Raw genomic sequence first — 15000 nt, 5'->3', positions numbered from 1 at the left:
GAGCAAAACCTGACAAAATCAAGGGGTAGGAATGGGTTAAGGTTAAAAGTGTATACATCTGTATTTGAAAACAATGGAAATCTATATAATGTCCCATTACGCGTGTGTGTGTGTGTTTCTCATAAGTGAAAAAGTTTGTTTCTGTGTGTTTGTCAGATCCGTGGCTGCAGCGCAGTAAGAGTCCGGTCGGGAACCCACAGCTGATCCAGTTCAGCCGAGAGATGGTGGATCTGATGAAGAACCAGCCGTCCTGTCTGGTGCCCATCACAAAGTTCATTCCAGCGTATCACCACCATTTTGCCAAGCAGTGCCGTGTGTCCGACTACGGATACTCCAAACTGCTGGAGCTGCTGGAGGCCGTTCCTCACGTGCTGCAGGTCTGAATGTGAACACAAGCACACACACGCTAACATGTTTGACATTCTCTTACATTCCTCAGCCAGTTTAAAATATATATATATATGTGTGTGTGTGTGTGTGTGCAGATCCTGGGTTTAGGCTCCAAGCGTTTGTTGACATTGACCCATCGTGCTCAAATCAAACGCTTCACTCAAGACCTGCTGAAGCTGCTGAAGTTTCAAGCCAGTAAACAGGTGGTGATCAGGGACTTCACTCAGGCATATCACTGGTGAGGATCTCTGTATAGCATCTCTCTGTGCTGCTGAAGCGTGAGGCATAGCTGCTTCATCCTGATCTGTTTGTGTCAGGTGTTTCTCCAGGAACTGGCAGGTGGTGGATTATGGGATGTGTGATCTGATGGACCTGCTGGCTGAGATTCCAGACACAACAATCACGGTCTCTCAGCAGGATGCTGACACGCTCATCTCTGTTCCTAAGAGAGGTGAAGCACTGCTGCGAATACGCTGCGTCACGCATTCATGTAACACGAACAGCTCAGCCATTCACACCGAATGTTAGGGTCTTGTATGACAGTGCAGACAGTCAGAACAGTTTCTCTGTCACAGTTGTAACGCACTGCATCTTAAGAGTGTAAAACTCACGGGCACACACTCAAATACTGAAACACACGCGCACACCCGTGCACTAACACGCGCGCACTCATACACTCACACATGTGCATACCCGCACACTAACACACACGCGCGCACACTCGTACACTAACGCGCACACCCGTGCACTCACACGCACACTCTCATACTCACACATGTGCATACCCGTACACTAGCGCAGACCCATACACTAACGCGCACACCTGTGCACTAACACACACATGCGCACACTTGATGCGCGCACGCTCATACACTAATACGCGTGCGCGCACACTCGTACACTAATACACGTGCTCGCACTCACACACTCGTACACTAATACACGCGCGCGCACTCACCCTCGTACACTAATACACGCGCGCGCACTCACCCTCGTACACTAATACACGCGCGCGCACTCACCCTCGTACACTAATACACGCGCGCGCACTCACCCTCGTACACTAATACACGCGCGCGCACACTTACACACTCGTACACTAATACGCGTGCGCGCACACTCGTACACTAATACACGTGCTCGCACTCACACACTCGTACACTAATACACGTGCTCGCACTCACACACTCGTACACTAATACACGCGCGCGCACTCACCCTCGTACACTAATACACGCGCGCGCACTCACCCTCGTACACTAATACACGCGCGCGCACTCACCCTCGTACACTAATACACGCGCGCGCACACTTACACACTCCTACACTAATACACGCGCGCGCACACTTACACACTCCTACACTAATACACGCGCGCGCGCACTCACACACTCGTACACTAATACGCGCGCGCGCTCTTACACACTCGTACACTAATACGCGCGCGCGCTCTTACACACTCGTACACTAATACAAGCGCGCGCGCACTTACACACTCTCGTACACTAATACAAGCGCGCGCGCACTTACACACTCTCGTACACTAATACACGCGCACTTACACACACTCGTACACTAATACACGCGCGCGCACTTACACACACTCGTACACTAATACACGCGCGCGCACTTACACACACTCGTACACTAATACACGCGCGCGCACTCACCCCCGTACACTAATACACGCGCGCGCACTCACCCCCGTACACTAATACACGCGCGCGCACTCACCCCCGTACACTAATACACGCGCGCGCACTCACCCTCGTACACTAATACACGCGCACTCACACACTCGTACACTTAATACACGCGCGCGCACTCACCCTCGTACACTTAATACACGCGCGCGCACTCACCCCCGTACACTAATACACGCGCGCGCACTCACACACTCGTACACTAATACACGCGCACTCACACACTCGTACACTAATACACGCGCGCGCACTCACCCTCGTACACTAATACACGCGCGCGCACTCACCCTCGTACACTAATACACGCGCGCGCACTCACACACTCGTACACTAATACACGCGCACTCTCACACTCGTACACTAATACACGCGCGCGCACTCACCCTCGTACACTAATACACGCGCACACACTCACACACTCGTACACTAATACACGCGCGCGCACTCACCCTCGTACACTAATACACGCACACGCTTGTATACTAATAATGTTGCGTCGTGAGTGGTTAGGCCATGGTGTACCTGCTGAATGGGTCTGTCTCCCTCAGAGCGGACGGTGGAGGAGCTGGAGCGCACACGGCAGTTTGGCAAGGAGGTGGTAGATCTTCTGAGACATCAGCCGCACTTCCGGATGCCCTTCAGCAAATTCATCCCCACGTATCACCACCACTTCGGACGGCAGTGCAAGCTCTCCTACTACGGCTTCACCAAACTCATGGAGCTGTTTGAGGCCATTCCAGACATTCTTCTGGTCGGTACACGGGTGCAGATGTGAAGGTACTCGAGCACTCGGCAGGAGTCTGACTCGCTGTGTTTGTGTGTCAGGTGCTGGAGTGTGGAGAGGAGCGGCTGTTGGCGCTGACGGAGGTGGAGCGCGTCAAAGCTTTAGTGGCTCAGCTGGTGAAGCTGCTTCGGGCCCAGAGAGACTCAGCACTTCCTGTCAGTCAGCTGCTGAGTGAATACAGCAAGACGTTTGGCTACAGCCTCCGCCTGCAGGACTACGACGCCGCCACGCTGCCCGCCCTGCTCAACAAACTCTGCCACGTGGTGAAGGTGAACGTCATTTAATTTCATTGCACTGAGAAGCCTCCTTAGATGATCTTTGGCATATTTTACCCTCTCTCTCTCATTAGGTGGTGGACACTCCCGAAGGGAAAGAGGTGCAGCTGATTAACAGGAAGTCCCTGCGTGCCTTGACGTCTCAGCTGCTGGCGCTGATGATGTCACTTCCTGAGGATCATGATCATCTCGTAGTGGAGGAGCTGAGGAAGCAGTACGAGCTCAGCTATGGAGCACCGCTCAACTCTTGCGAGTACGGCTTCATCTCTCTGAACGAGCTGCTGAAGAGTCTGCCTTACCTGCTGCAGGTAAGAACCGCGGCACGCGTCCAGCGCTCGCTCTGTCCTGATGCTGACAGTTTCTCTCTTCTTCTGCAGCTCTCTGAAGGCGAGCATGATGACGGTGACTCAGAGGAGCGTGTGAGGCTGACCAAACTCTACCAGTTTGCCCGCAGCATCCGTGCGCTGCTGCACACGTATCATTATAACCAGATCTTCCTGTCGGAGTTCTGCGGCGCCTTTAGCAAATACACCGGCCAAGAGTTTCAGCCGCAGACGTATGGCTATAAGACGCTGGAGGAGCTGCTGGCTGCTATACCACAGGTGCCCTAACACTTAGCTTTCTCTAGCTTTCTTTTGATTCAGCGCACTCGCATGAATGCCTCTCGATGAATGCATTCTGTGTTTTGAACAGGTGGTGTGGATTAAAGGTCATGGTCACAAAAAGATCATCGTCCTGAAGAACGACATGAGAGGTAGCAGAATCCTTGAATTTATTTATTTATTTTTCCATTTCTGTCACTCCTGTGAAGTGCCTGTTCACAAAAAAAGGGAAGTACAAGTCAGTGATGACTGAATGGCTTAGTGAAAGAGCTTAAAGTCTCACTTTCTTCTTTCTGTAGATTATCATTAGTTGTCATTTACTTGCACAAACACATGCTTCCAAACCTGTACGACTTTCTTCTTTGGAGCATAAAAGGAGACATTTAATCATGTTTGTCTGAAGATTAATTATATTGAATGCACTCTTTATACCATCCAAGAGCATTCAAGGTGTCAGGTGATCAAAACACTGGATCACGTCTGACCCTGAAGTTCTAAGCAAAAGAAATAACTTGTCCTGCATGATCTGATGATGACCTGAGCCAAATCCAGTGAATGTTCTCAGGGTTTGAAAATTAGCCCATAACCCCCCCCCCCCCAAGGCATCTTGGGTGTTCTTTCAGATGAATCCAGTCGGAGTTATATTAATTTGTCTTTGATCTTTCAAGTTGTTTGATGGCACTCAGCGGGTGTTGCATCAGTCCAGAAGAAGTTAAATAAAAAAAACGCCCAACCATTAAAAACAAAAAAGGCCACCCCCAGGGCTGGACTGGGACAAAAAAAGGGCCCTGGCATTTTTGCTCAGACTGGCCCACCACAATCAGTCAGATATAACCAACCAGTACACCATCCTTGTGGGCCCTGTAGATATGCATATCTACCGTTCCATTCCCAAAAACCCTACAAAGCTGAGAACTAAGTGCCATGGACCAGTGTACTCACTCTCTCTTCAGTCCCTGGTGATCAATTTATGGGCTAATTTTCATTTTTGGGTGAACCAAAACTTTTAATCAAGTTGTGTGTGTGTGTGTGTGTGTGTGTGTAGCTCGTGCCAGTCCTGCGGTCACTGCAGACGAGCCGTGTCCTGATGAAGAGCCCCGGTCAGCTGAAAGCCCCGCCAGCGGTAAAGACTGCCGATCGTTAGCCTGTGCATCTGTCATCCGCTGGAGTTAATGAATCTGTGTGTGTCCTGCAGGTGAGATGGAGCTGCTGTGTCTGGGTTCTCCTGTGGATCTGCTGTGTGCTCCGGTTCCCTCCTGCCTCCCGTCTCCTCAGCTTCGGCCCGACCCGGTACAGCTGCAGCCCAGGGATCTGATCCGCTTCGAGCCTCATCCGCACGCTCCGTCTGAACGAGAGCCAGTTCACGATCAGCAGCCTCAGTCGGCCAACGGTCCTCTCATGACTTCAGCTTCTGGTCATGGAGTGAGCAGCGCAGTGGAGCCCTCGGGCTTGAAAACATGCGTTACAGACAGCCCTGGCCGGCGAACGGCACGCAACAAGGTTAAACTAGCAGCTAATTTCTCCTTCACATCCGCCCTGTCTGTCTGAAGCTGAGCACGTCACGTGAGGAGGAATATTTGCGAAGCGTGACGTGTTGTTCTGTGAGGCTAGCACATGTTCTGCGTGGTGAATATCGTGACTGTTCAGTGTTCAAAGTTTGATTTGTCTGGACTGCAGCAGACCTCGTGTTCATTTGGTGTTTCTCTCAAACCAAGCCACTGTTCCTCCACGCGGATGTTGTTTTCTTTACTGCAGTCGCTCATTATCAGTCGTTCGGTTGAGGCCTGAATCGTGCAGACCGCAGCTGATTGCTGGACATCACTCTGAGCTGCTGTGAATTCTCCAAACCTTCATTACGGTGAATCTTTCCTCCTGCTGAGATGTGCTGTCGTGCCTTTGTTTGAGATGTTATTTGTGTTGTTTGAAGCACATGGGCTTCGTCTGATGAAATGGAAGAATGAGTTTGCTGGAATTCACTTTATTCTTTTTCGATCCGAGATCTCAAACACTCACAGATGCTTTTGTGTTAAGTCTCTTTCAGAGCCAGAGCCTGTTATCAAAGGGCCTTCCTCCTTTTTAACTGATTGATTAGGCAAAGCCGCCCGTCTCAAATTGCTTAAGTTCATATTGTGAATGAAGTCTGTGTTTATTGAAACTCTTACAGAAGTGTTTAGTTTAAGATCGTCTCAGCTCATCTCGGAGGAGTTTCGCTGGCGTCTGGAAGAATCATGGGAGTCTGCGTGAAGTTCAGCAGGCCGAAGAGAAACACCCTAATGTTCTGCAGACCGAGGCAGTTTGTTGTTTTACGGATGTTTTTTTTTTTTTGTGGTCCGGAAGTTGCTTTGATAGTTCTATGCACATGGTGCATAAACCCTTGTTTGTAAGCAGTCCTTTGAGTAGCTGCAGGCTTTTACTGCGTTTCTTCTTTTATGTATTTTGGCAAAATCATGCTAATTCAGTGTAACTGTTCCTCTGGAAATGCCAAGGTTGTTTACTTGAACCTTGAGTTCGTGTGTTTGGTTGCGGTTTGCTTTCCACGGTGGCTCTTCGATGGCTTTTACAATGGTTTGTATCAGCTTTGAGACGCCGGCGCAGGACTCCGCTTCTGCTAATGGCTTTGGGTCACAGTGGGTTGATTGTGTGCATGTGCTCTGTTTAGGGTAGTTTTCGGCTCGTAGCAGCACGAGGAGCTCAGAGTCCTGTGTCTGAACGCTCACCTGTGCTGTACCGCGGCTGTTGAACGCATTCATTTGTTTCTTTTAAGGGTGGCCCTCTTTGGCCAATGTTTTTGGAAGCCTTTAAAAATGCTACCAGCGGAAACTCTTGAGCTGAAGTACATGTGTCTCAGTGATTTTATGCATGTTTGCATAACTTTTGCCTCATGCTGTTTATGGATATATTTGATTTAGGCAGAGCATTTATTGGCCAGCAGAAATCTGACATGTACATGTGTCTCATCTTTAGCGTCTCTGTTCGTCAAGTGCAGTTTGTGTGTGTGTGTGTTCACTCTCACGTCTGTCAGACAACCACAATGAACCAAGAAGCCTCTCAGATTGTGACGTTCGCTGAACTTAATGAGCTTCATGTGAAATAACGTGGACGTTCAGCCTCAAGACACTGGAGGTCTTGTATGATTTTAGTCTCCACCAGAAAGTCCTGTTAGAACGTTTTTTTTTTTTATTTCTATGTAATGACCAAATTTCTGTCATGTATAATAAATATCACAAGCATCATTTGGTGTCCTGCTTTCAGTTGTTTGCCTCTTGCCGAGTATCACTGCTTTTCTGATGGTTCGAGGTTGGTTTTGAGCTGTTGTCTCAAACATACGACACGCAGCGGTGCAAGGTCAGTGTTGGCTGCTGCTTGAATGATTTTTTAAATTTTTGATATTTTTGTACTTCTATAAAATGGGAATATTATATGTAAAATTCACTTTAAAGAAGGTTTTTCATCTTTAATTTAGGGCCAATGTGGCATGCTTAAGAATTCTGACACCTGTTGGAAAACCTCTAGAATGAAACTGTCAGGATATTCCCTCTAGAAGCAGTAGATGGCTGCAGAGGAGCACTCATGAGTTTCCACTCCATTATACAGACCTTTTGATGCGTTTTGCTTTTAGATTTATATTCAGACATTATAAAATCACCTTTTGTCAAAGTTCAGCACAGTTTTGTATTGATGTATGAAGTAGCAACTGAAGTAGAATCTGAAAGTTGATCTATTTTTAATTCAAAACTAAGATTGAGTGAACGGTTTGTAAACCGAACACCCATTCACATACATAACGTGACTTTAGTTTTTGTTTGACTAACAGAAAGACTCGGAAATGAACTGATATTGTTAGGTTAATCACTTTCACCTCTCAAGCAGCGAGATTAAATGTTGTTTGACTTCATGACTTACAATGACAAATGATAGGTTAGGCCTGTCAATCTCTGTTTGTTCACTTGGGCATTGCTGTCCTCATTTTTGGTCTGATTAAAGTGCCCCTATTATGTCTTTTCAACTATTACCTTTCATGCAGTGTGTCATGTCGCTGTATGTGAACAACATAACCAATCGTCTAAACAAGTCATCAGGAATTTGAATCCTATTGTTACAGCTCTGCGTCACAAAGTAACACATTTGCATAAAGCTCCTCACACCAAGAACGATAACTATAAAGATAACTATATAAGCATCCAAACCGGTGAACGATGTCTTCTGTTTATTCCAAGTGCACATGCGTCTACCGCTTTAAATTCTTGATTTTGAGCACGATTGGTTCTGATTGGCTGTCAGTGTTTGTATGGTTCCTCAGCTTGAATAAAAATCATTCTGAAAGTGATTCCAACTATATTTTTTCTCTGTGCCTTTATCGTTATAGCTGTGGTGTGGACTCTGCTATTCTTTAATATTGAGAACATTTTTACAACTATATCTTTATCATCATCTGACCAATCAGAGCAGTGAGGGCTCACGGAAAGGAGACTGATTCTTTGAACCGCTTCGCTCGAGTCATTTATGAATCATTTAGAAATTGGGTAAAATTAATTCTATTTTCTGAGAAAACTAAGCTGGTTTATATTGGTGAATACTAGGGCTGGTAATTTAACGCCTTAATTAGATTAATTATGGATAAAAATAACGTGTTAAACAACCCATTTAATGCACTTGCCCCGCCCCAGACCTACTGTATGTGGATCATCTGCTATATCATACAGTGATTGATGACTGATATCATACAGTGATTGACTGATATGAGGCAGAGCAACAAGTACTTCTTTTTATTTGCACCTCTTGCCACATGTACAGTTTATCTATCTCTGTCGCTGATGAGGGATTCACATGTGATAAATGCAGGGAAATAGTTAGGCTGACAGAGAAGATTTCAGAATTAGAGACACGCATCCAAACTTTAATTGAGGACAGTAAGAATGTAAGGGCTATTGTTATTGTTGAATGTATAGGGCTCTAGATACGGCTTTGGATGCGTCTAGCTCAGGGATTCCTGTACATTGTTCGGTTCCGGAAACAGAGCCCCTGCAGCAGGGCAACTGGGTGACGGTGAGGCAGCGTAGTCGTGGGTCAAAACACCGCTCTTCTGTTCCGATCAAAACATTAAACAGGTTCTCCCCACTCAGTGATGCACCCACTGAGAAACCTGATGAAAGTGCTCTAGTTATTGGTGATTCTATTGTACGGAACGTGAATATAGAGACACCAGCCACCATAGTCAAATGTTTACCGGGAGCCAGAGCGCCTGACATCTTGGCAAATTTAAAAGTGCTGGCTAATGCTAAACGTAAATACAGTAAGATTGTTATTCATGCCGGCGCTAATGATGTTCGACTTCACCAGTCGGAGATCACTAAAAATAACATTGACATCGTGCTTGCAAGTTCACACACCTCTTTAGACACTGTAATATGCTCTGGTCCCCTCCCTGCTTACCGTGGTGATGAGATGCATAGCAGATTGTCATCACTCAATGGCTGGATGTCTAAGTGGTGCCCACAGAATAACATAGGTTTCATAGACAATTGGACGAGCTTTTGGGGCAGACCTGACCTGTTTAAAAGAGATGGTCTTCATCCCTCCTGGGGTGGCACCACTCTTCTCTCTAGAAATATTGCAAATAGTCTTAGTGTTTATACTTGACTAACTGGGGCCCAAGTCAGGAAGCAGACAGACTGGCTAAACCGACCGTCTGCTAGCTGCCTCCCGTCACAGAGGTCAGTTAATTCTCAGCACATAGAGACTTTTTCACCTAGATATCACACTATAGAGACTGTGTCTGTTCCCCGAACTAGAAAAAAACAAAAAAACGTCCAAACCAAGTTAAGATTAACAATTTAATTGAGGTTCAACACATAAAAAAACAGATGCAATATGGATAAACAAATGATAAAGCTTGGCTTATTGAATATCAGATCCCTTTCTACGAAAACACTTTTTGTAAATAATATGATCACTGATCATAATATAGATGTACTCTGTTTGACAGAAACCTGGCTAAAACCTGATGATTACATTATTTTAAATGAGTCCACCCCCCAAGATTACTGTTATAAACATGAGCAAAAAACATTGCCTAAAAGGCAAAGGTGGAGGTGTTGCTTCAATTAATAACAATGTTTTCAGGATTTCTCAGAGGGCAGGGTACAAGTATAACTCGTTTGAAGTAATGGTGCTTCATATAACATTATCCAGAGAAACAAATGTTAATGATAAATCCCCTGTTATGTTTGTACTGGCTACTGTATACAGGCCACCAGGGCACCATACAGACTTTATTAAAGAGTTTGAGCATTTATAGAGCATTTATAGATATTCTGAACTCTATTGGTGTTAGACAACACGTTTCAGGACCTACTCATTGTCGAAATCATACTCTAGATTTAATACTGTCACATGGAATTGATGTTGATGGTGTTGAAATTATTCAGCCAAGTGATGATATCTCAGATCATTATTTAGTTCTGTGCAAACTTCATATAGCCAAAATTGTAAATTCTACTTCTTGTAACAAGTATGGAAGAACCATCACTTCTACCACAAAAGACTGCTTTTTAAGTTATCTTCCTGATGTATCCAAATTCCTTAGCATATCCAAAACCTCAGAACAACTTGATGATGTAACAGAAACTATGGACTCTCTCCTTTCTAGCACTTTAAATACAGTTGCTCCTTTACGCTTAAGGAAGGTTAAGGAAAACAGTTTGACACCATGGTATGAGCATACTCGCACCCTAAAGAGAGCAGCCCGAAAAATGGAGCGCAGCTGGAGGAAAACAAAACTAGAGGTATTTCGTATTGCTTGGCGGGAAAGTAACATATCCTACAGAAAAGCATTAAAACTGCTAGATCCGATTACTTTTCTCTTTTAGAAGAAAACAAACATAACCCCAGGTATTTATTCAATACAGTGGCTAAATTAACGAAAAATAAAGCCTCAACAAGTGCTGACATTTCCCAACACCACAGCAGTAATGACTTTATGAACTACTTTACTTCTAAAATCGATACTATTAGAGATAAAATTGCAACCATTCAGCCGTCAGCTACAGTATCACATCAGACAGTGCACTATAGACCCCCTGAGGAACAGTTCCTCTCATTCTCTACTATAGGAGAGGAAGAATTGTATAAACTTGTTAAATCATCTAAACCAACAACATGTATGTTAGACCCTATACCATCTAAGATCCTAAAAGAGGTGCTTCCAGAAGTCATAGATCCTCTTCTGACTATTATTAATTCCTCATTGTCATTAGGATATGTCCCCAAAACCTTCAAACTGGCTGTTATTAAGCCTCTCATCAAAAAAAACACAACTTGACCCCAAAGAACTAGTTAATTATAGACCAATCTCGAATCTCCCTTTTCTGTCCAAGATACTAGAAAAGGTGGTATCCTCACAATTATATTCCTTCTTAGAGAAAAATGGTATATGTGAGGATTTCCAGTCAGGATTTAGACAGTATCATAGTACTGAGACTGCTCTCCTTAGAGTTACAAATGATCTGCTCTTATCATCTGATCGTGGGTGTATTTCTCTATTAGTTTTATTCGATCTTAGTGCTGCGTTTGACACGATTGACCACAACATTCTTTTGCATAGACTTGAACACTTTGTTGGCATCAGTGGAAGTGCATTAGCATGGTTTAAATCGTACTTATATGACCGCCATCAGTTCGTAGCAGTGAATGAAGATGTATCCTATCGATCACAAGTGCAGTATAGAGTACCTCAAGGCTCAGTACTAGGGCCGCTACTCTTCACGCTTTATATGTTACCCTTGGGAGATATCATCAGGAAACATGGTGTTAGCTTTCACTGTTATGCTGATGATACTCAGCTCTATATTTCTTCGCAGCCCGGTGAAACACACCAATTTGAAAAACGAATGGAATGCATAGTCGATATAAAAAACTGGATGACGAGTAATTTCTTACTGCTAAATTCTGGAAAAACAGAGGTGTTAATTATAAGACCGATCGTTGTGTGACATCACCACCACCAGACCGACCGGTGTGTGACATCATCATCACCATCAGACCGACCGGTGTGTGACATCATCACCACCATCAGACCGACCAGTGTGTGACATCATCACCACCACCAGACCGATCGGTGTGTGACATCATCATCACCATCAGACCGACCGGTGTGTGACATCATCATCACCATCAGACCGACCTGTGTGTGACATCATCACCACCATCAGACCATTCGGTGTGTGACATCATCATCACCATCAGACCGACCGGTGTGTGACATCATCATCACCATCAGACTGACCGGTGTGTGACATCAAAGTACTGCGAAAGTGATTCAGAAGCACAAGGAGTCGTCTGCTCTCTAAGCTCTTTTGGTTCTTTGTCACACACGATCGGTCTGATAATAATGATCCGCTTCAAGTCGAACAAGCCTAATGATTCAATGAACCATTCATAAAGAACCCTTTACTTCACTCCTGAATGGGTCAAACGAACGATTTTTGAACAAATCAAATGAATGAATAAATGACTCGATGACTTAATCATTAAGAGATTTACCACCACCTACTGGCAGTTTAAGTTTATTACTTAGCGTATCATTAAAGGGTTAGTTCACCCAAATAGCAAAATTATGTCATTAATAACTCCAAACCCGTAAGACCTAGAAATATTTTAGATTTAGTCCGAGAGCTCTGAGTCCCTTCATTGAAGCTGTGTGTACGTCTACTGTCCATGTCCAGAAAGGTAAGAAAAACATAATCAAAGTAGTCCATGTGACATCAGAGGGTCAGTTAGAATATTTTGAAGCATCGAAAATACATTTTGGTCCAAAAATAGCAAAAGCTACGACTTTATTCAGCATTGTCTTCTCTTCCGTGTCTGTTGTGAGAGAGTTCAAAACAAAACAGTTTGTGATATCTGGTTCGCGAACGAATCATTCGATGTAACCGGATCTTCTTGAACCAGTTCACCAAATCGAACTGAATTGTTTGAAACGGTTCGCGTCTCCAATACGCATTAATCCACTAATGACTTAAGCTGGTAACTTTTTTAATGTGGCTGAAACTCCCTCTGAGTTCAAACAAACCAATATCCCGGAGTAATTCATTTACTCAAACAGTACACTGACTGAACTGCTGTGAAGAGAGAACTGAAGATGAACACCGAGCCGAGCCAGATAACGAACAAAAGATTGACTCGTTCACGAGTCAAGAACTGTTTCTGTCAGACGTGTCCGATTCGAGAACCGAGGAGCTGATGATACTGCGCATGTGTGATTCAGTGTGAAGCAGACCGACACACAGAGCATCGGAACCGAACTGATTCTTTTGGTGATTGATTCTGAACTGATTCTGTGCTAATGTTATGAGCCCAGGTAAACCGAAGGCTTGAATCAAGGGCAATCATCGCCAATAACGTCATTACGCCAAGCGCAATAGTGATGGGAAGTTCAATTCTTTTCCGCGAACCGGTTCTTTCGGACAGTTCGATTCAATAAACCGGTTGAAAAAACCGGTTCACCGGTTCTTTTACGCTCGACGTAATGACGTAATTGGCGATGACGTAATGGCGTCACGTCTATCAAACATTCAAATATATAAAGTCAGTAATCATAACTTTAGTCAGTTAAAAACCTCATAATCATGAAAAGTTTACAATTAAGTTTTGCAACAACGCACCCAAATACAGCAATAATGTGCATATGAGGATTTAAGTCTTGAAGATATAAAGTAAATAAATTAGGTGTCATCAGCGCAGAAACCACTATACATAAACCATTGCGATGTATTTGTTATTAAATGAACTTACGTTTCGCCAGAATGCCCCTTCATTCAAGCCCTCGGTTTACCTGCGCTCATATCATTAGCACAGAATCAGTTCAGAATCAATCACCAAAAGAATCAGTTCGGTTCAGACGCGCTGTGAGTCAGTCGGCTTCACGCTGAATCACACATGCGCAGTATCATCAGCTCCTCTGTTCTCAAAACGGACACGTCCGAAAGAAACGGTTTTGGTTCAGTGTACTGATGATCCGAGAACTGATCCGAGAACCGATGCAACCGGTTCTTGACTCGAGAACGAGAATCACTCTAACCGGCACGTGCTGCAGTTCAGTATAATCAGCTGCTCTACTCGTGTTCATGTTCTGTTTACTACAAACTCAATTTGTGAATGTGTCATCATTAACTATAAATACAGTACACATATTTCATAAATCATCCCTTATTCCTATTAAACATAGAGTCTTTAGAGTCTTAATTATTGTCCAACTTCTCTGAAACCCCCTCTGGCCTATTCATAATCTACAATATACAGATTAGAAACATTCATCTTAAAAAAATAAATAATAATAATATAAATGTATATAGATCTTTTATCACACTTTCCGAAATACTTTACACGCATGCGCAGTAGCATCAGTTCATCGGTTCTCAAATCGGACGCGTCCGACAGAAACGATTCTCAGTTCAGTGTACTGGTGATCCGAACACCGATGCAACCGGCTCTTGACTCGAGAACGAGAACTGCTCCAGCAGAGGGCGTGTTCGTTCGTCATCTGGCTCGGCTCGGTGTTCATCTTCAGTTCGGTCTACACACCAGTTCAGTCAGTGTACTGTTTGAGTAAATGAATTACTCCGGGATATTGGTTTATTCTGACTCAGAGGGAGTGTCAGTCACGTTAAAAAAGTTAACATCTTAAGTAATTTGTGGATTAATGCTTATTGGAGACGTGAACCGTTTCAAACGATTCAGTTCGATTTGGTGAACTGGTTCAACCGGTTCACTAAGAAGAGCCGGTGAAATTGAACGATTCGTTCACGAATCGGACATCACTAGAGCGCAAAAGAACCGGTGATCCTGGCGCTTGCTGGACTTTCTTGGACGCCCTGAAGCCTTCTTTACAAGAATTGAACCTCTTTCCTTGAAGTTCTTGATGATCCTATAAATTGCTGATTTAGGTGCAATCTTAGTAGCCACAATATCCTTGCCTGTGAAGACATTTTTTTGCAACGCAATGATGGAGGCACGCGTTTCTTTTCAGGTCACCATGGTTAACAATGGAAGAACAATGATTTCAAGCATCACCCTCCTTTTAACATGTCAAGTCTGCCATTCTAACCCAATCAGCCTGACATAATGATCTCCAGCCTTGTGCTCGTCAACATTCTCACCTGAGTTAACAAGACGATTACTGAAATGATCTCAGCAGCTCCTTTAATGACAGCAATGAAATGCAGTGGAAAGGTTTTTTTGGGATTAAG

The 15000-nt window shown here is 44.4% G+C and overlaps 1 protein-coding gene across 1 annotated transcript in view; it reads left to right on the top strand.

Annotated features, from left to right (window-relative positions):
* Positions 1–6987, top strand: part of LOC132136756 (meiosis regulator and mRNA stability factor 1-like) — a gene marked incomplete at its 5' end in the record, with an annotated part of 7260 nt that extends 273 nt beyond the window's left edge. Inside the window, 10 exons of the mRNA XM_059547387.1 lie at positions 157–377; positions 486–628; positions 708–841; positions 2642–2844; positions 2919–3146; positions 3227–3460; positions 3530–3754; positions 3846–3906; positions 4800–4877; positions 4950–6987. Of these exons, the coding sequence (XP_059403370.1) occupies positions 157–377; positions 486–628; positions 708–841; positions 2642–2844; positions 2919–3146; positions 3227–3460; positions 3530–3754; positions 3846–3906; positions 4800–4877; positions 4950–5302 (1880 nt within the window). The remainder of the gene's footprint in view (positions 1–156; positions 378–485; positions 629–707; positions 842–2641; positions 2845–2918; positions 3147–3226; positions 3461–3529; positions 3755–3845; positions 3907–4799; positions 4878–4949) is intronic.
* Positions 6988–15000: the final 8013 nt, after the last annotated feature.

Source organism: Carassius carassius, unplaced genomic scaffold, assembly GCF_963082965.1.
Source record: "Carassius carassius unplaced genomic scaffold, fCarCar2.1 SCAFFOLD_111, whole genome shotgun sequence".
NCBI classification, from domain to species: domain Eukaryota; kingdom Metazoa; phylum Chordata; class Actinopteri; order Cypriniformes; family Cyprinidae; genus Carassius; species Carassius carassius.
The sequence above is the reverse complement of the archived record's forward strand: the minus strand, read 5'-3'. Positions and strand labels throughout refer to the sequence as shown.